Source organism: Drosophila eugracilis, unplaced genomic scaffold (assembly GCF_018153835.1).
Source record: "Drosophila eugracilis isolate 14026-0451.02 unplaced genomic scaffold, ASM1815383v1 contig_2154, whole genome shotgun sequence".
Lineage (NCBI taxonomy): Eukaryota > Metazoa > Arthropoda > Insecta > Diptera > Drosophilidae > Drosophila > Drosophila eugracilis.
In genome coordinates, this window is record NW_024573038.1 from 2,903,041 (window position 1) to 2,922,284 (window position 19,244).

General features: G+C 38.0%; 2 protein-coding genes across 2 annotated transcripts; both read right to left on the reverse strand.

Annotated features, from left to right (window-relative positions):
- Positions 1 to 169: 169 nt before the first annotated feature.
- LOC108108450 (protein terminus-like) lies at positions 170 to 1,532 on the reverse strand. Its single transcript, XM_017216503.1, has one exon. The coding sequence runs from the start codon at positions 1,462 to 1,464 to the stop codon at positions 181 to 183; it is 1,284 nt and encodes a 427-aa protein (XP_017071992.1). The 5' UTR covers positions 1,465 to 1,532; the 3' UTR covers positions 170 to 180.
- A 13,448-nt stretch (positions 1,533 to 14,980) lies between these two features.
- Positions 14,981 to 17,128, reverse strand: LOC108108457 (somatostatin receptor type 5). Its single transcript, XM_017216511.1, has 3 exons — positions 16,235 to 17,128; positions 16,123 to 16,170; positions 14,981 to 16,067 (listed from the first exon to the last, which is right to left on the reverse strand). Exons 1-3 carry the CDS (start codon positions 17,126 to 17,128, stop codon positions 15,558 to 15,560), a joined length of 1,452 nt encoding a protein of 483 aa, XP_017072000.1. The 3' UTR covers positions 14,981 to 15,557.
- Between the last annotated feature and the right edge of the window lie 2,116 nt (positions 17,129 to 19,244).

A 19,244-nucleotide genomic window follows, 5' to 3' on the forward strand; every position in this document is an offset into this window, starting at 1 on the left:
ATTGAAGAAGTCAAAGATAATTCGTATTGAATTGGAATGGAAACCTAACTCCGAAACATTTGCTAGCCTTGTTTTATTATCAGCTATAAATATTTAAAGATAAATAAAGTTAGCCTCTAAATATGTCTACCGCCACAGTTAAAAAAAGAATTGACTTGGTGCTTAATAATTATTTTTTATTTAATAAAATTTACAGGGACTACTGTGTTGGGCGTTGCTAATGACCACACAGGGGCCGTGTTGCACCTTCACGGAGCTCTCGCTGCGCCAGTCGCACTCGATGGGCACAAACTGACCCTTCCGCATCACGTTCTTGGGCTTGGTGATACCGTAGCAGGCGTGCTGGAAAACGTTCCTTGAGATGGGCAGGCACTGTTCATAGATCTCAACTATATCCGCGTGCATGCTGTCCACTGAGAAGTCCTGGCCGCAGCGCAGCTTCTGGTGGATGTGCAGCTTGCTGCTCCTCGAGAACTGGGTGCGACACCTCCGGCAGTGAAGGTCTTTCAGGGGTGAGCTGGTGTGGTCCCTCTCGATTGACTTAACGGGCGTGGAGAGCTCGTGGAGACGCTGGAACTGTCCCATGATGTTGTTCAGGATGAGGAAGTTCTTGTTGGGCAGCTGCTGGAGGGTTTCGCTGATGTGGTAGGGCACCACATACAGCTCCTTGGTGGTTTTGCACTGTTGCAGTCCGTAGAGATTGACCCTCATGTTGGGCGGGAAGTATCCATTGCATTCGCGGAAGTGCTTCAGGTAGGCGGAGCGCAGGCTGGCCAACTCAGATTCGCTGGTTGAAGGACTGGTTGTGGTGGCTAGACCCTCCTCCTGTTTCAGCTGTAGGGGCAGGGCGAAGAAAGCTGATTCCGCAGGCTGACTTTCAGCGTCCACCCGAATCCTCTTGATCTGGACCTTCACCCTGGTTATGCTGCACTCGGCCATCCCATACTCACTGCTGCAGTTCAAGTAGTTCTCGATTCTCTGCATCAGCATCTCATATACCACGCCCACAGACTCGTCAACGTCGTAGTGGTGATCCACCTTCAGTGAACCACTCTGGAAGATCAACACCTGGTCCATCGCATTCACGTAACAGGCCAGATTAAACTCCACGGCCACGGTGTTGTTCTGGAACATCCAGCGGAGCAATTCAGGGATACCCCTAGCACAGGTCTCACCCATAAAGTGGTCCACCTTGTCTTTGGAGCTCTCGTCACAGAAGAAGAAGGTTTCAATCTGGCGAGCTTCGATGATGTCGAGAACAGCTTGTTGCTGCTTGGTGAGCTGCAGTCCCTGGGAAGCTTCTCCTCCACGCAGCCAATGCTGGGAAGGCGGTTCATCTGCGTCGATTGAGCTATAGCAGGTGGCACACTCGTGCAACTGGCCCTGGGCAAACCACTGGTGGTGGAAGGTCTGGGTCGTCTCCTCGTTGGTGAACACAAAGCTTGAGATTGGCTCGTCGAACATGATTGTAGTACGAAAGTGCTGGTTCTCGACAGTTGTTTCAGAAATACTGAGATGTGTCTAGGACAAGATTCAATTGCTGATTGATACTATCCTCTTGACCAGTCTGCCTTATATACAACCGGAGTGTAGGGGGTAACAGGTAGTCGATGCCCTTACCTGTTGCAGGTATTTCTTTGTTAACCTAACATCTGCTAATGGGATTTCCCCCTTACCTAATTCGAGATCATTTTATGGTCCTTGGGGTTTGCAAAATATCCATTCCAATAGCATCTGGGCGATAATAAATGTATTAAGTATGATTAGAGAAAATCATGCTTTCCTTTTTTTACCTTGATTTTGAAATATTCCACACATTTTCAGGTACTACTGCAGGTAATTTTATTAAATGAATGTTGCCACTATAAGCATAGAGAAATTTTTAAAAAGGCACAAGTCAGAGCTTGTAAATGTATTCTAAAAATATTTAATATTTATTCTAAAATATTTCGATTTTTGGATCATATTTGGGTTTTTATTATTTAAATGAATGGAAGGAATTCGAAAATGTTTAAATATATTAATGAAACTTTCTATTTCCATTAGTCTTACCAATTTGTATGAGGTCTTTTTGTTCTCTAACATACTCGTATATCTGTCTAGCTTCATAGAACTTTAACTAGTTGAGGCTGTCTTAAAGCCGCTGTTGCAAATATGTACATCCTCGACCCACTCAAGTGGATGAAAGCAAAAAGATCATCCAATAGAGAGGACAAACAAACTGCGCCACCACCTAGTGCAATTTGCAGCAGTCAAACGCAGGGCGGCCCGTATAGTGGAGACCGGGGAACCGCCTCCATCCGCCCCTTTGATCCTTTTCCACGTTGCCGTTGTCTCCACGGAAAAACCAAGTGCACAATGGCCAGCGGAGAAAGGAGACTGGACAATGGCCACCGCGTGGCAAGTGACGCGACAATAGCGACGGCGATGTCCAGCGACTGGATCTGGAGCTCTGGAGCCAGTCCCACTGCAGTCGCTTAATTTCCGTTTCCGCTTCTCGCGCTTCATTGTCCGCTTTGGTTTAGGTTTTGGTTTTGGTTTTCGGTTTGGGTTTGGGCTTGGCCTCTCCTCCACCCACAGTTTTCCTCACTCTGTGGAATTTAAAGCTGCTTCCCAGTGAAATATGTTCGCAAATTAACAAAGGCAATTAGAAGGTGCTTAAAGCGAAAGCAGACAATAATTATTTAACCGAGTTTTGCCTGGCTCCATTCATCTAGCTCACGGTGCAGTGCATTTTTAATGGGAGTTCTACGGCATTTAACACGGGCTGGAAATAAAAAGGTATTTTATTATATTATCAGAATCCTATTATCGATATGAAATCATTTTGTTAGCAGTCACTTATATTTAATCTACTGCAAGAAGACTAGAAAACTATAATTTAGATAGTTTTTTTAGAGATTTTAAAGAGAAGAATTAGTTATATAAAAATTTGTACAATTTTTAGATGTAGAAAAGAGCAAAAGTTTTCTATGTTTAATAAACAACAACAATATTTTCAGTAAATACATTTATGAAATACAAATTTTATACGTTTTTAGGAACAACGACTTCTTCGGACTTATAAACACTATTCAAACACCTCTAATTATTCGAGGGACTTTACTATTCGGCAAGCCATTACAATTTACTGCACTCTTTTGCACACTTTTAACTTTTCAGCTTTTATTTATTTTTCTATTTTTCAGTTTTTATGCAGTTTTGGCCATTTGGCTAGCATGTAAACAATGCCACAGAGAAGTCGGGACAGAAACTTAATTAAGTTTGATGCAGGACGAGGAGCAGGCAGCTGAACTTGTGCCCAAAATGCACTGAACCTCGAAGAAGAAGTGTGGCAAAAAGGATTGCCAGTGGTAAATAAAAATTGCCGCAAAGTTGCAAGCATAGTGGTGACTTCAACTGACACCACCGTGGGTCATCGCCGTGGGGCAGTGTCCAATCTGTATCCATCAGGTTTGCACTCAAAATCAAATCAAAGACTGACTGTAAAAATGTTATTTGCTCTGCACAGTGTGAAACCGAAAGCCAAATGCCAGTCGGAGTTGACGAGCTATCAACCGGACACCAGGACAGCCGGATGCCCAACGGATAGATGGATGACGGAGGCAACATCCTCCTTCATACATACATATACATATCGACCCGGACTCCTCACACTATGCTTAATCGGGTCATAGAATTTTCAGGGTGCAGTCTGGACATTGCATCGCCATGATTTCAAACTTTCCCCTCGTCAGGCGAAAGGCTTCCGGGCATGCTGCTTAAAAGCTCAGCTAAGGGTCGTCTAATGGATACGGCAGGACACCTGTCCGGCTCCGAGTTTAAGGTCCTGGCGATCCGGTAAATCCTGCAAAATTGAGCTGCATGAAATCTGTGCATTCGGCTTGCCCTCCTTTCTCTGCCATCGCACTCTGTTGACATTTTGCGAGATTTACTCATATTTTTTATCTTTACCAGAGCTCACTAAGGAAAGGATCAGAAACAAGTGTCCTGTACACATATTGAGCTCTTGATAGTTTGTTTTCTTTTGGTAAATTTTCACACATTGGCAGGAAAAACGATGTCCAAAGGGCAGAGGCCAATTCGTGTGGCGAGGGCATGAATAATGCTAATTGAGTCATAAAGTGTTGGGTGGAATTCCGGCTGCATATTAAAATATTGTTTGAGGAACTCTCTAAGGAAACATTTTTTGAAATTGCAATATCCTTTAGATTTCTACTCTTATTCTGGCTAAGAATTTAGCAAGTACTATAATGTAGGCGAAACATCATTTTCAAGTTAACTTTAGTGTGTGGAAAACTGTGGGTGGAGGAGAGGCCAAGCCCAAATCCAAACCGAAAACCAAAACCAAAACCTAAAGTGAAGTTCGGTTTAAAACGTATACAATTGTTCTTAACTTATTAAGCATATTTAATTACTTAAAATCTTAGTTAGCATTTGTTTTTGATATATTATGTTATTAAGTTTTAGATAAATTGAATTACCGTATTTGGTAAATTATTCCAGGAATTTCGACTATATTGTTATCCATTAATTAGACTTTCTGACTTAATTGGCCTAAAAACAAATTGAAAGTCTTTTAAATAGAAATTCCAAAGCTTAACATAGCAAAACCATTTAAGAATTCAGTTGAATTATTTTTTGGACTTCAAACTGAAGTTTTTTGTGAAAACACCGCAAACTACTTGCTATTTTGGACTTCTCTGGTAAATGTAATTATTCCTGCGTTTAACTGCATTTAACAGTAGCTAGTTTAAGTTGTCCCATTTTAATTTCATATCATGTTTTTTTTAGTGAAAACTTTTCCACTTTATTCCGGGTCGGGCCTATGGGGGAAATGCGAGAGAAAAAGAAAATGTGTAACTTGGTTCCAATTTATGTTAAAATTCCCATATTCATGCAACTGCCAACAAAAAGCATGGAGCCCTCTTCAAGTGTCTGGCTCTGATGAAAATTGCCATAAAAACTTTGGCTGTCTCAATGGCAAAAGTCGTCAACAGCGTCGTCGCCGTTGTCGTTGTCGTTGTCGTTGCCCTCCACGTCCTTTAGCCTCGTTCGTCCTTTTTAGCCAGAAATCCACACAGACGCCGAACAGACTGAGGTAAAGTGCATGGTGAAAATACGGAATATGGCTAAAGCTGTGGGCGGGTCTGGGATTTGAGGTGTCGACTGGGCCACAATTTGTCATCAAGTTTTGCTAACAACTAAATTGCTTGCTTGGTTTGAGTGCAATTGCATTGCCTCCTCGCTCCATGCAAATTATGCAAATTCGCCCGCCTTTTTAGCCGGTAGCCCCTTTCACTTTCACTTTCTAACTGACTGAGTGCAAGGTCAACATATTTATGCCCTTTCATTCCGCATGCATCAGAGGGGAGGGGGGAAGCCAAAGCCATGAACTACTAAAGCTGAGGCAGCATCGCCAGTTGAGACAGCAATTAAAATGCTTTAGAATTCAGTTGGCTGTCAGTCAAAGATTGAGTCACTCGTAGTCATCATCCTTGTTTGACAGCTGCTGGATGTCATTAGATGGATACCAATGGGATGCCACTTGTGGGTTCGCATTCGGTTGCCAAAGGAGGAAAAATTCCATTCACTACTCTACTTTTTTTAGCGCTCTCAAGAGCTTTGTAAGCAAATCGCGTGGGTGGTTTTAGTGGGTGTTAATGGGTGTTTCGGAATGGAAGGCGTTTTGCAAAGTATGGAAAATTATTTTTTATATATTTTTAAACGGTGATTATTTGCAAATGTAATTAGCTATTATATGCCGTATATTCCTCTTTAATATTTAACTATTTAATTTTTTTTTATTTACTGCATTTTGTAATGTCTTATAATGGGAACAGTAAAGACAATGTTAACCTTTAAAAGAGTGAACAAGACTTTCCCTACTTAAACTTTGCATACTAACATAGGTGTCCAGATCATGGAAAATTAGATATTTAGAAATTGTATATTCGTGCCATATCTGTATAAGGAAAGATTTAGTTTTTTTCTTTCTTCTGAATCATTAAAATAACTTTATAAATTTTGAACTTTTGTATAAGACTTTTGCTCATATACATTTTGCAGTAAAGTCTTATATTGTAAGAACTCTGTTAGCCCTAACAAGAATGAAAACAACTTCTGTTATTTAAACTTTGGCTTTGAAAATCACAATATTCCTGTTAGTTTAAAGTTGAATTGGTGTTGATATTATCTTTTAAAAATATATATAAAATGTATAAAAAGTATACATTAAAATGTTATCTTAAAGTTACATTTTGACTACATAATTATTTTGAGCAAAATTTAATAAATTTGTTTGCCACACATTTGAAATGTTTCTGAGGGTGCTGAATAACCGACCCTCATCATTTAAAAACTATTTGCAACTTATGCTCGCATCTTATTTTCTGCATAATTTGCAGTCTTTGTAAGCGAAATGAATTCTGGTGTTGACCTTGTTCTCTCGCCACATGCTTTGCTAATTAATTATGCAACAGTTTTGGGGGTCATGTTACTTGGGCGGCGACTGAGGCGTATGGTTAGATACTCTTTGTGCTGGATTTATATTTAATTTATTGCATTTAATTGAAATGCATTTCGAATGAGTTGCCGACCATCTGGTCGAGTGTTTTTATTGTTTCATGTTGGTTGCTTAGCTGATAAAGTTGTCTGCACTTATGGTCGGATGTTTAATTATTTTGCAGATGGTTGTTTTCATGCAAATCCCTGATGCATACATTTGCCCAGCTTTAGCTACGTTTTCGTCTTAAGAAATTGTGCATCAAATCGAGCGAAATTCTAGAGTCTTTGTAAGAATATCTCTTTGAGATTTCCATAAACTTTTTGCTGAAAACTTTACTGTTGCATACTAAACATCTTCGTTCTTTTTTCTAGCATCAGCGAAATTTAATCATTAATTTTCAGTCACCTTGAACATCTTGTCTCAGTCTTCCTTCCACCATCTCTAGCGTCTTCATCATCATTTTTTAGCTCATTGTAAATCACTTTGGCTGCTCGTTTGAATTTTTTCGTATAAAAAGCTCATTGATTACTTTATCTTGAGTTGCTTTTCATTTGCTTAACTGTTTGAGCAGCGGAGCTTCTTCATCCGGCTTCCGACTTCCTTTTCTTTCAGCTTTCCAAGCCAAATGCATTTCTTAATAAATCTTTAATCCTTCTAAGACTCGGCTTTCAATTTTACCTGCGCGTTTTTTGTATATTTTATTTCCTCATTAAATTGGAAAATTCGATCAGTCGTAAAATTCATTTACGATTCGCACGCTCTATAGCTGGGCAGTTGATGGTGAAATCAAATTGAAATTGTTTGAATTTAATTTCCATTGACGATGCTGTCTTTGGTATTCCCTGCCTTTTGCTCCTTTTACGACACCTTTAAGTTGGCGAAATAGCTCATTAAATTACAAATTTATACTAGAAAGGAAATGAGAAATGGACTCTAGATTATTACCTTGCATTAAGTTTTGAGAAAACTTGTAAACATTTTATCTTTATCATACATAACTATAAAAAAAATATATATTTATTATTAAGACATATTTAAGGTATATAAATTGAAATTCTTGTGCAACAGCTAAACCTTATTATTTAAGATAAATATTAAAATTAAGCAGATTAATTACATTTCATAAAATGTCAAGCAAACCTATTCTTAAAGGGTTAATAAAAAGGTATTTAAAACCATATGAATCCTCATTCCATATATCTTTTTTAAAGTTCCTCCTCAACTACCCTTTTCGTAGGTCTATTACTCGATAATGCAACCGCAATTTAAGCTAACACAGATTATGACTCCTTTGATTTTGACTTCCCCACACGTTCATTCATTAGTTAACCGCACCGCAATGTAATTTCTGCAAACATTCCGTATCCGCAATCAATTAAATTTCCCCTCTGGACATGGCACGTTGAATTCAGCCGTAAGCCACTTGATGACTTTCGACCAGTTTGCTGGCCAGGTAACGTTTGGCGCTTGGCTGACAGGTGCTTAAACCACCTGCCCACAAATGCCGTCACCCTCGTCCGGAATCAAGATAAACTCCTCCACGCAGCCATCACTCAAAATCACAGTTAAAATTGCAAAAATTACAGAAAATTAAAACAAAGGCACGTAAATGGGTTAATAATTCTTTACCATTGACCCGAATAGTGATGATCAAAAATGAAATTTGAATATGTGTCCATGCTTTATAAGCAATATATTATACATTAAAGGAAAACCCAAATATAAAACCTGAAACAGAAAAGCTCGCTTAAGCTTAATGGGAATAATATTATATATATTATACCGTTTAACATGTGTATACTAAACTTATTTTTTAAGTTACTAATATAAAAATATTAAATAAAGAACCTTTTTTGAGTGAAAATATTGTCATCACTGCCCGTAAGACCATAAAGAAACTCAGCCTAGACAAAAAACGAGTGCCAACACGGCATTAAACTGGATGGCGGTTGGGTTTTATTTATTTTCTGCGTAATTTCATAATTTATGCATAATAAAATGGGAGTTGAAGGCGCCTCCCCGGTCCCACTGTACGGGAAGTTGTCTGGCCCCTCGATGTGCCCCTCCGACTCCTTGTTGGCTGCCATCCAACTGACATTTTTCATAACTGCAGTGGGTGGGCAGGGGCTTACATTTTTCTGGCATTTTTTCCGGCGCCCCTCTTTGCTTTTTACTAATTTAACATTTCAGCGTCCAATTAACATTTTAAGCCAAAAGCTTTGGGGAGTTGCAAGCGGGAAAAGCGCCAGCGGGAAAGCGGCTAAATGTGTGTGTGTGTGTGTGTGCCTTTCTAGGGTAGAAAAATGTTGTTTATGAAATTTTTGAACTTACTGATTTTATTGAGGTGGAGCAACAAAAGGCAATTTAGGAAAGATTGATTGGATAGGAATTTCATTTTGATAAATCTTTCAGTAAATGTTATGAAATTTCAGGGTGTTGTTTTTAATTTTAGATATTGATCAAATTGATTTACCAGATTTATGCCAACAATAAAGGGGACTAACTAGTATTAAATTTCCGCAGTTTGGTCTTATTTTTCTTATATTTGCATTAAAGGAATTGTTTGGAATTTCTTAATATTTTTTCACTCAAACAAATGTTAATATATTTATGTTTTTATGAGAAAATACTTTAACTAAAAAAAAAATAGATAGTTAATTTATCTGCCAAAAATGAAGATAATATATTTTTGTAAGCCATCTTAACACCTAACATATTTATTTAAAAAATAAATTTGATTACATAATAAATGTTTTAATTGAGCTTATAAATTCAGTAAAAACCAAACTGGTTCAAGAGTACTTTCAATCTTCATTCTTCGAATTTCGCTTTTCAATACCAGGAATGTGCGGTAACCTGAAGCAGTTAGCACTAAATGAAAACAGGGATCCCCCCATAAAGAAGGTGGAAAACAAATGCCAATAAGCCGCTCGGCATAACTGAGTGGTAAATAGAAAATTATGAATGCTGAAAAATGGGTGTATTTATGGTGGAGGGTTTAAACCGCGGACGGTGGGGGGTCCAATTCCTCCCGTAAATATGCTCGTTATTCCTTATTCCGCTGGCATCGGCATGCACTTAGGACTCCGGTTTTTAATGCAAATGCATTCCAGTGGCTTATATGGCACATATGCAACGTGATGTGGAAATCCATTCACCGGGGAATGTCTGCTGCTGCTGTTGCTGCTACTTCTACTGAATTCTGGATGCCAAGGAATAATAGAAATTCATTTTTATGTTACGCAATTTTTCCGAATAATTTCCCTGCTGCTGCTTCTACTGCTGCTGCTGCTGCTGCTGCTCATTAAAATTGAAATTATGTTTTTTGTTTTTATCCAACCGCTCTCTTCAGTCGCTCTCTGTGTGTGTTTTGCAGCCCTTTGTCGTTTGTGTTTCGCAGTCGCCGTGGATGGCAAAAAGTTCCAGTTGCCAGCGTGTTAATTTGTGCGTAAACGTTGCACTAACGAAGCGGAAGCTTTTTGGCCCCGCGAATAATAGAGGGTTAAGAGCAACAGGGGCGAAGGCTCGGGGTTCTGTTGGGATAGAGCGCGTAATTGAAATGGCATTTAAATGTTTCGGGGACCTGTGTGACGGCATTTTCCCTGCTTGGGAATGTCATGCAAAATTATGGCGGTTGATTAAAGGAGGAGGGGGAGCGGTGGTAAAGGGCTCAACACCAGGAGAAAATGTAGGAAAAACGTCCCGTGTTGAAGGTCGCAGGCTTCTTGGAGTCATTACAAAAGTGGTCGCTTGGCTAAAAATCTATAAACGATTAATATGTCTCTGAAATAAGTAAGTAACAACAATGACTTATATTTTATTTAATTTAATAAATATATATTTTTGTACAGTTCTTTACTTTTTGTTTGCATTTTTCTATAATTTTCAAGCCTGCAAAATCCAACTTTTCAACATCTAAATAAAACAAATTTTTAAAGTTTCTTCCTGTCAAAATTTTCCATGCAGTTTGTTTTTAACTGAATTTTGTTGGCTTGTGTTTGTCAGCAGTCTTTATTGATGAAATTTTTAAAAAATAAATATAATTAAAGACTAAGAGAAATTGATCAAAATATTCATCTACGTTGTTCCTGTTATCAGTACTCGTATTTTCTAAATAACCGATTAGTTGCTTTCAAATTGAATTTTCGTAATTGCCAACTTGTGTTGCGTTTAACCTTTGGGCTTCATCTGCAGGCGTGCCATCCACCGCAAAACCAATTACAATCTACTGGCCAAATTGTGTCGAACTTCACTCTTCAATCTTGAGCCACGTGTGGAGCATGGCGACCCCAATTTTCCAGAGACCGCAAACTTTTCGACACTGTCCAACAGGACAGGCATGTTGCTTGGCAGGAGCTCCATTAGAAAGTTACCACCACACATATCAATTACACAAGTTTTCGTTAGTCTCCCGTCGCCTTGGTTTTCGGTCCCGGCATCGTCCTGTAATTGCATGGAAAATGGCAACCGCAGGTCCTGAGAATCTCCGGACCGTCTGAAAGTTGTTAGCCGGCGTCTTTGGTGCATCCAAGTTAAATTGAAATTTGCATTTCGCTGGACAGAGGAGTCATAACTTGACTGACTGACACAATACATTTCCGTTTGAAGTCCGGAATCTCTTCATTTCGTTTTCATTTCCTTCAAGTCCCCAGCCTTTGATACCCTTGCAAGGTGTGGTCGGATTTTCCAATTCGGGAGGTACTTTTTTGTTTACTTTTTTATATAAATTATTTATAAATAAGACTTATATGGTATATGATTGTGAGTAAGAAATAAAATTTAATAGAACAAGAACATTTTTAATTTGTAAACTAAATGGAAAACTGTTATAAAGCTTAAAATATTTGTTGTTAAGCTAACAATATTTTTTTCAGTTAGGGTATTTTAAAAGCTCAGCTAACTTGTTTTCTTGATATCTGTACTATTTTGTTTGACATTTTATTGTTTAAGTAGCTACAACAAATTCTGTTGTTCTTTTTCTTATTCCGCTCCCCTTTGATTTTCCTGTTTTTGCAGTTTTCTGACTTTAATGCGTAAATATTGTTATGCTTATACCAGTGAAAGCAGCCAAAAGGCATCAAGCGAAAGAATTCCATAAAAAATGCACACAAAAATTGCATTTCACTGAAGTGCGGAGGTAGGTGGGCATGAAAATGTTAAAGGTTTTTGGTTTCCCTTTTTGTATCTCTCACAGTCGATATTAAATGAAGCTGTAAAAACCTTTGCATTTGCAGTTGTCGCTGATGAAGTGGTTTTATTTGGGTCGAGATTCAAAAGTTTTTTATGATATTAAAACCGAAAAAGTTGCTAAAATAGCGAAATGTTTCAGAAACAATGGATGGAAACAATGTCCTTTACTGACACCTTAAAGTCTAATAAAAAGGAAAAGTCAATTATTAATAACAAGCTTAGTTAAGTACTTTAGACAGAGTGCTGGCTCCTCAATTTAGGTCAAAACCTTCGATTGTGCTATCGTTTTAAGGCGTTAAACATTTGCCCTCAGGCGGACCATTTGGCTTAAGGCACGGACCTTAAGGATATTGCTGTATACGACCAGCCTCGACGACAACAGCGAAATGCATTTACGGCGTAATCCAATCACGGCAATAATGAAATGGTAAGTGCCAGACACAAGAACCGGAGGTGAGGGACCCAAGAGGACCATTCCCAGTTGGAGATGCATTCAACGACCGGAAGCAGCCAGCTGGCCAGACAAAGCTTCCTTCAGCCGAAAATGCAACAGATCCTGCGAAAAGGGCTCGCACTCTCCCTTTTCTGGGTCACGTTTTGTATTTTGCGTGGGATTTTTTTGTGTTGTGGGTTGGTCTTTGCCCGGCGTAAGAACACTGAAGAAAATTGATTTAATATTAAGAATGTTTTCGACTGTTCAATTGTTGGTCCCAAGCAAGTCAGCTTAAGAGAGACTGAACTTAGAAAATAAAAAGGAGTTTAAATATGCCTTTTAAACTGAAAATTCTTTAACTAATTTTTATCCAAAATTGAATTATTTTCTTCAGTGCTGTTAGCTGAGATTTTTAATAGCTCACGTTTCAGATTGCAAGCCATAGCAGAGTTCCAATCGTTTGGACCAACAATTCTCGATATTAGCCCCGATGACTGTTATGGTTCTCTTCGTTTCTTCAAGCTCGATTTTGTTTTGACTTTTCAAAGGGCTTTTTAGCTGTCCCTGACATTGACATCCCTACACTGCTTTAGCTAGTTAAATCGATTAATCGAATAAGCGTGACTTATGGTAAACCACGTTGCATCAAAGAGTTACCTGAAAACCGCAATATAAACAGTACTAATTCAATTGCTCTCCAGGTAACCTCAGAAATTTGGTGGCCAAGAAATTTAAGCACACACACACAATCTAATCAACTAATTAAACCAAATGTCAGCACCATGCAGCTTGCCACATTTCAGCAGACAAATCAAGCGACTTCAACTTAAAGTTGCACAAATTATTGTGGAAAAGTAAACGAAATGAAAATCTGGGTCCAAAGGGCTCGAGGAAGCGAGGAAGCTTTGAGAAGTCAAGAGTAATAATGATACAGATGCCAAGGAGGAAAGTAAAATAAACCAACCGAACCAAACACGGAAAATTCTCACAAATTTGCACTCGAAAAAGTTGCTAAGCTGTCGTTACTTTTTCACCCATCTCTTGGCTTACGCAAAACCCCCAGCAAGCAGCTCAAAGCTCAAACGTTCTTGCCATTTATTTATTTTTTCCCTTTCTGGTTTTTTATTTTCCTTTCAATGAATTGCTTTTCCATATTTGAGTTAACATTTGCACTCCTCACCTTTCGCCTGCGGAATGCAGGTGAGCGTACGGATATTTTGAGAAACCATTCCGACCCAACTCTATGCTGGCGCGCTGAAACGCATAAATCAATGGGGGCAAAAGCAAGCCAAGGAAAAGTGGCAGAATGCCAAGTTCCTAAACTTGATTTAATGCCGGTGCAGCAAGCAAGCAGAGTACAATATATTGGCAGGTTGTTCTCCAAAGTGCGCTGGCTTAAAAGCTCTTAACTCGACTTCAGTTCAATCGTATCCAAATAAATCAACAACAGCACCAGCACCACGAAAAAGTACACCCGAGGCTCACAAAGAGTCGAAGATTTGTTCCTGACAAATGACTGGTGTGGGGAACGCAGTTGTCAACTTTTGTAGCCTTTCAACGTTAAATGTATTTCGAAGTCTTCGAAGGGCTCAATTGAATTACAGGATTATCTGCTGGATAAGTAGTTTTATATTCTCTTTCTTTACCTCTGAATATAAACCGAACATCCCAACTTATTCATCTAAAGAGGTTTCATATCAATCGAATCAATTTTTTGACCATCTCTTCCTTGAAAAGGCTGTAACTTAGTAACAAGCAATGTATAATTTAAGGGAGGTTCTTCAATGGATAATTTATTAATTCAATACGTGTAAAATTTATGTTAGAACGCTGTGGAATCAGTATTTAACACGCTTATCGTGTAGGACATACAAATGGTTATTTGATTTATATTTAATGAAAAGGCAATTGGCAGCACATTGGTCTCCCTTTCTGGTTGACTTCCTATCGATTACTTGCCATCGCATGAGTACCTTCTCTATCTGACGTTGCCACATTGTTAAGATCACAAATATGGTTATAAATCTATGTACTCGAAATTCCTAAACAAAACTATTCGCATTACCAGTATCCCACCTAAAACTCCAACATTTATTCTCTGGATGTTCCTAAAGAAATCTTAAGGGTAATATTGAAGTTATTTGTTATAGATCATCATCGGTCTTGGACCGAATTTTATAACTTAGGTACTCACTAAGGAACAACATTTTAAGTTTCAACACAGTTTAATGGACTGTTAATTATTTGATATCAAATATTTTCAAATATATGTGTATTTTGTGTAAGATTGCACAAGATTTTGATTAACAAAAAGAATTATGTAAATAGGGAACCATAGAGTCACATACATTGTAGAGCTGTAGAAATATTCTGAAAACCAAACCATAAACATATTTTTTATACAAACATTGCTTTATTGACACTTTCACAAGCACATTTACAATATACACGTTAAGTACTTAATCTAAGTTACAGAATATTCAGCTCATTCCATGAGATTCTGTTTGTCAAACAAACATAGTTAAATATTTATTTTTATCCCAAAAAGCAAGCTTAAGTCAATATTAACCAAGTCACTTTTAAATTGTTTACTGCTATGTTTTGTTAGGCCAATTGAAAAACGGCCATATATACAATTAAAACAAGGGAATATTTTCTTAAATTCTATATTATTTCTTTAACTACTAAAAATAAAACCCAGCCTCTGACACACACAGACTTTTATAGTAGCATTGACTCATCTGGTTTCATCCTTCGTCGGCTGCCCTCGTAAAAAGTTTTTTATTTGACATTTTACGAGTGTCTTGGCTGACTGACTACTTCTGGCTTAGCTGCTTATTTTACGCAATCTCGTCTTATTCATTTTTAATTGCATAAATCAGTGTAATTACCTAATTGGATAATTATTAAATATGATGCAGAAGCGAGCACTTTCTTATTATAGGTAAGTTTCTGAAATAAGCAAGGTTTTTGGACTTATTCATTATCTTTTTGTTTCGTAAAAGTTTGAGGATTTAATTATAACTAATGGTAAACGTTTTATTGGCAGTAAAATATAAAACTTGCAGTAAATTCCATAAAATTTTACAATATTTGGTAATAATTCAAAATTCTAAGAACATTTTTGTAGTATATCCCAATTTCATCCTTTCATTCTGAACAACTTTCATATATTGCTAATATATCGTTGTGCGGTTAAGGTTTCTATTAGAATCTTTATTGAATTCCATTAAATTTATTTTTTAATGCAAGTAGACACAAATTAATACTGCTAAGTCTATTCTTAATAATGTTAATCGCGCGATTTCACACGTGTTTAGGTAGAAAATTAATATAAAATCATTTAAATGCCTTATATATTTTGTATTTCATAAATTTCAAATATTTTCCTTCATTAATTTAAAGAAAGTTCTTACTAAAACTGGGTTACAAATCAGTTTGCTGCACTGCCCCAGACCCTCGCCTTGCCGTGGTGCAAAAGGCCTCCTGCTGTTCGCTCAGGCAAATAATCAAATTCTCCGGCGGAGCACTCATTTTGCCATTGGAATTGCAGGACTTCTGCGTTCCCGTGGTGCCGGTTTTTTCCGCCGTCGTGGTCGAGGATGTGGTGGTCGATGAATTGTTGTTACCCACATTTAATGGCAGCAATGGAGGCATCTGCGGATTGGTGGTCAAGAGGCGCTTAGAGCCACCCCTCTTCTTGCTTCCCTGCTTGGTGAAAACACTCGGCTCCACCTGCAGTTGGGCGTTGATATCCTGTTTGTTCATACAGGTAAAGGCCTTGAAGAAGCTCTTTCGGAAGTTTTCACTCAGAAAGGCATAGAGTATGGGATTCACGGCCGAGTTGGAGTAAACCAGGGCCCCCAAGAGCAGAAAGATGAGTATCTCCAGTCGGGACAGGTCCCTCTGAGCGGGATTCGAGTGAATCAAGGCCACCTAAGAGATTTAATGAGGGGGAAATCACAGCTTTAGCAGTTGAAATTAAAATTACCTGGGAAATCCAGTGTGGAAGCCAGCAAAAGATGTATACACTAATTACCTGTAAAAATATAAAAAAAGAAGGAAATCCACAGGATAATTCGAAAGATAATACTAAGATTTACCGTCAAAACCAGTCGGGTAACCTTCCGGTGAGCCCTTCTCTTCTCCTTGGACTTGGTGGCCTGTTTAGGACCCACCGATTGCAGTTTTCTTATAACCAAATAGTAAAAACTGAGAATAAAACACAGTGGTGTGGCGAATCCCAGGAAAAATGTGTAGAGTATAAAGGTGGTGCCAGAGTGTTTCTTGTAGGCATCCGGCCACATAATGTTGCAGGAGTAATTAATGCCATCTTCCTGCTCCACAGTGCTGGCATAAAGGATGACCGGCAGCATGAGGACCGCTGAAGTGGTCCAGGCAATCGCCGAGACTATCTTTGCTATATGCAGAGTTCGATATCGGGGCGAGGAAATCGGGTGGCACACGGCTATATAACGATCTGCGGACATGATGAGCAGGAAAATCGATGAAGTGAAGGAGGTGATGGAAGTGCTCACCATATAGGCTTTGCACATAAACTCTCCAAAACGCCAGCTGCAAATTCTCATTGTATATAGCAGAAAGGGTATTCCAATCAGGAAACACTCATCTGCCACTGCTAGATTCAGGATATATATATTTGTAACTGTTTGCATTTTAGAAAATCGCAGGACCACATAGATCACCAGTGTATTGCCAAATAATCCAATAATGCATACAAATCCATATAGGACCACTGTCAGCAAATCGGCAAAGGAATTCCTGGTGGCAATGCAATGTTGATAGGTGGGCAATTCAGTGCCATAGATTGGCTCCTCTGGCTGAATTGTGGAACTGCCACTAATCCATCTATGGTTTAGTTCCGTGGTATATAAGCTCTCGTTCGTATTATACCAATTTGTGGTATTCACATATGAATCGGGGGCTATATCCCCGTTAACCAACTGGAGGACGTCCATCATCAGCCACGCAAACATGTTTTCGCCGCCACCTGGATAAAATGTAATTATTTTAATCAGTTTTCCCACGCTGTTGTTCTCTCCCTCCTGTCGCTATGCTTTTGCATTTTGGCAGTTCTGCAAAAAAATTTTATTATTACATAAAATATGCAGGTCTTTTGTTGTTGTTGGCCTAATTATACTAAATACTAAAATTGCTGTTTGCCTATTTTGCTGGACGAAATTGATTCTCAACTAATTGAAATGTTTTCACTATAGCGGGGACATTCTGTGTAAATACTTAGATAAACCAGTGACTAAATTAATCTAGTCAATTGGGTTTTTCCAATAGATTTATTTAATTTCCTCTACTAAATTATGCGGAATATTTTATTCAGAATTATTTAAGTCAACAAGTTTTTTTTGGCAATTTATCTGTTTGCGAATTTCTTCTTGAAGGTTTTTAAATAATTTTAAAAATACTTTTACATTTATTTGGCTTTGAATTAGCATTTAACGTTGCTTTAATGTGTTACCTTTCATATACAGACAGTTGGCAAGTTTTCATGAACTTTTAATGGTATTCTGAGAACAGCCAAACAGCTTGTAGAACAAGAAAACTTTGAAAAATGGAATGCGAATTATAAAATAAATCATCATTTTAGACCCTTGAAGGTCCAACTCATTTGCACAGAAAAGTTGTAGACATTCTTAAACTGAGTTACCTTAAATTTGATTTCTTTGTCCATTAAAACCCACATTTAAATTTGAATACAAACAAAAACAAACAACTTTTTTATATTCCCAACCCCTCCCACTCGACGGTTTCTATAAATAAATTAGTCATAAGGAAAAGCTGGGCAGCGTTTATGCAAATATCAGGTGAAAATATTTGTCTTCTTGAAATTCAGAAAATTCCAGGGTCAGCACCTAATCCTTATGGGCATGCATTAAAAGATTGAGATATTTAAGCCGCTTAGTTTATGTATGCATTCCACATCGAATTATTGTCGACTTGGCCAAAACACATGTGGGGATTACAGATCAAATTAACTTTCATCAGAATGCCATTTTCCTTGTTGAGCTAAATTAAACTCACTGTGCATAAAAGTCAGTTAATTCCATAGTCATAAATCAAAATGTGGCTTAAGCTTAAGCTGACACGACTTTTGATAACTAATCTCCGTTGGAATTTTGATGGGCAATTTAAGAAAGAAAATGTCTTAAGTTAGAGGGATTATAAATAATAATTCTATTTGAATAGTTTTAATAGAAAGTTTTAAACACGTTTATCACCTTCAGGGCGTTCTTTGCATATTTAATCAAGTGGCTTGATTAATCGCAAACAAAATCATTACCCATTTCGTGATTTAATTAATTGCATTTTGAATTTACTGTGCCATTAAATATTCGAGGCAATCAACAGGACTTTCAGCACTTTCTTGCAACTTTAATAATCAGTAATATAACAAATATGTAATTTGAGTTAATTGCCAGGTGGCCCAACACTTGGCAATCATGCATTACACATCGACTTCCCCAACATTTGTGGGCCACAAATCATTGCTAAGAGCAATTAAACATGGTCCATTGGGCAGAAATGGTTGCAGGTTACAATGTTCATGTGAGAAGGATTTCAGTTGTGCAGTCAATTAGAGTTATATTTGAAGTAAATTCTGTGTAGGAAGGTATTTAATTGGGTGTCTCTGGGGGGAGAAAGGTACATTCTTGCTATATATTGGTATATTTTAAAGGTAATTGCAAGAGTTTGCACTTCAAAACTTTTAAATTATTTATTATGCAATGCAAAGATTTCTATATTGGCAATTATTAGAACCAATTTTAGCATTCAATATTTCTGATTTGCCACTTAAGATAGTGTCTGTCTATATATATTCCATTTTCCTGGTATATGAGGGTATTTATATTCCAATGTCACGTGCCCTTGTTTGTTTGCTCAAGGAATTAAATCCCAGTCCCAACAACAGGTGTAAATTCCCCCGGCAATCCCGCCCCAACGCTATCATCATCATCATCGTCGTCGTCGGCTCCTGAATTGTTGTTCGACATTTATTTGTGCTGTTGCTGTCTGGTTTTTATTGTTGGGGTAAGTGCAACTGTTATCGGCAAACCGCAATGGAGGCACAAATCGCAA

Coding starts and splice junctions, on each gene's coding strand:
- LOC108108450 (XM_017216503.1), bottom strand. CDS start 1,464: ATGTTCGACGAGCCAATCTCAAGCTTTGTGTTCACCAACGAGGAGACG.
- LOC108108457 (XM_017216511.1), bottom strand. CDS start 17,128: ATGTTTGCGTGGCTGATGATGGACGTCCTCCAGTTGGTTAACGGGGAT. Junction 16,171..16,234: donor TTACCCGACTGGTTTTGACG/GTAAATCTTAGT, acceptor ATATTTTTACAG/GTAATTAGTGTATACATCTT. Junction 16,068..16,122: donor TTCCACACTGGATTTCCCAG/GTAATTTTAATT, acceptor TAAATCTCTTAG/GTGGCCTTGATTCACTCGAA.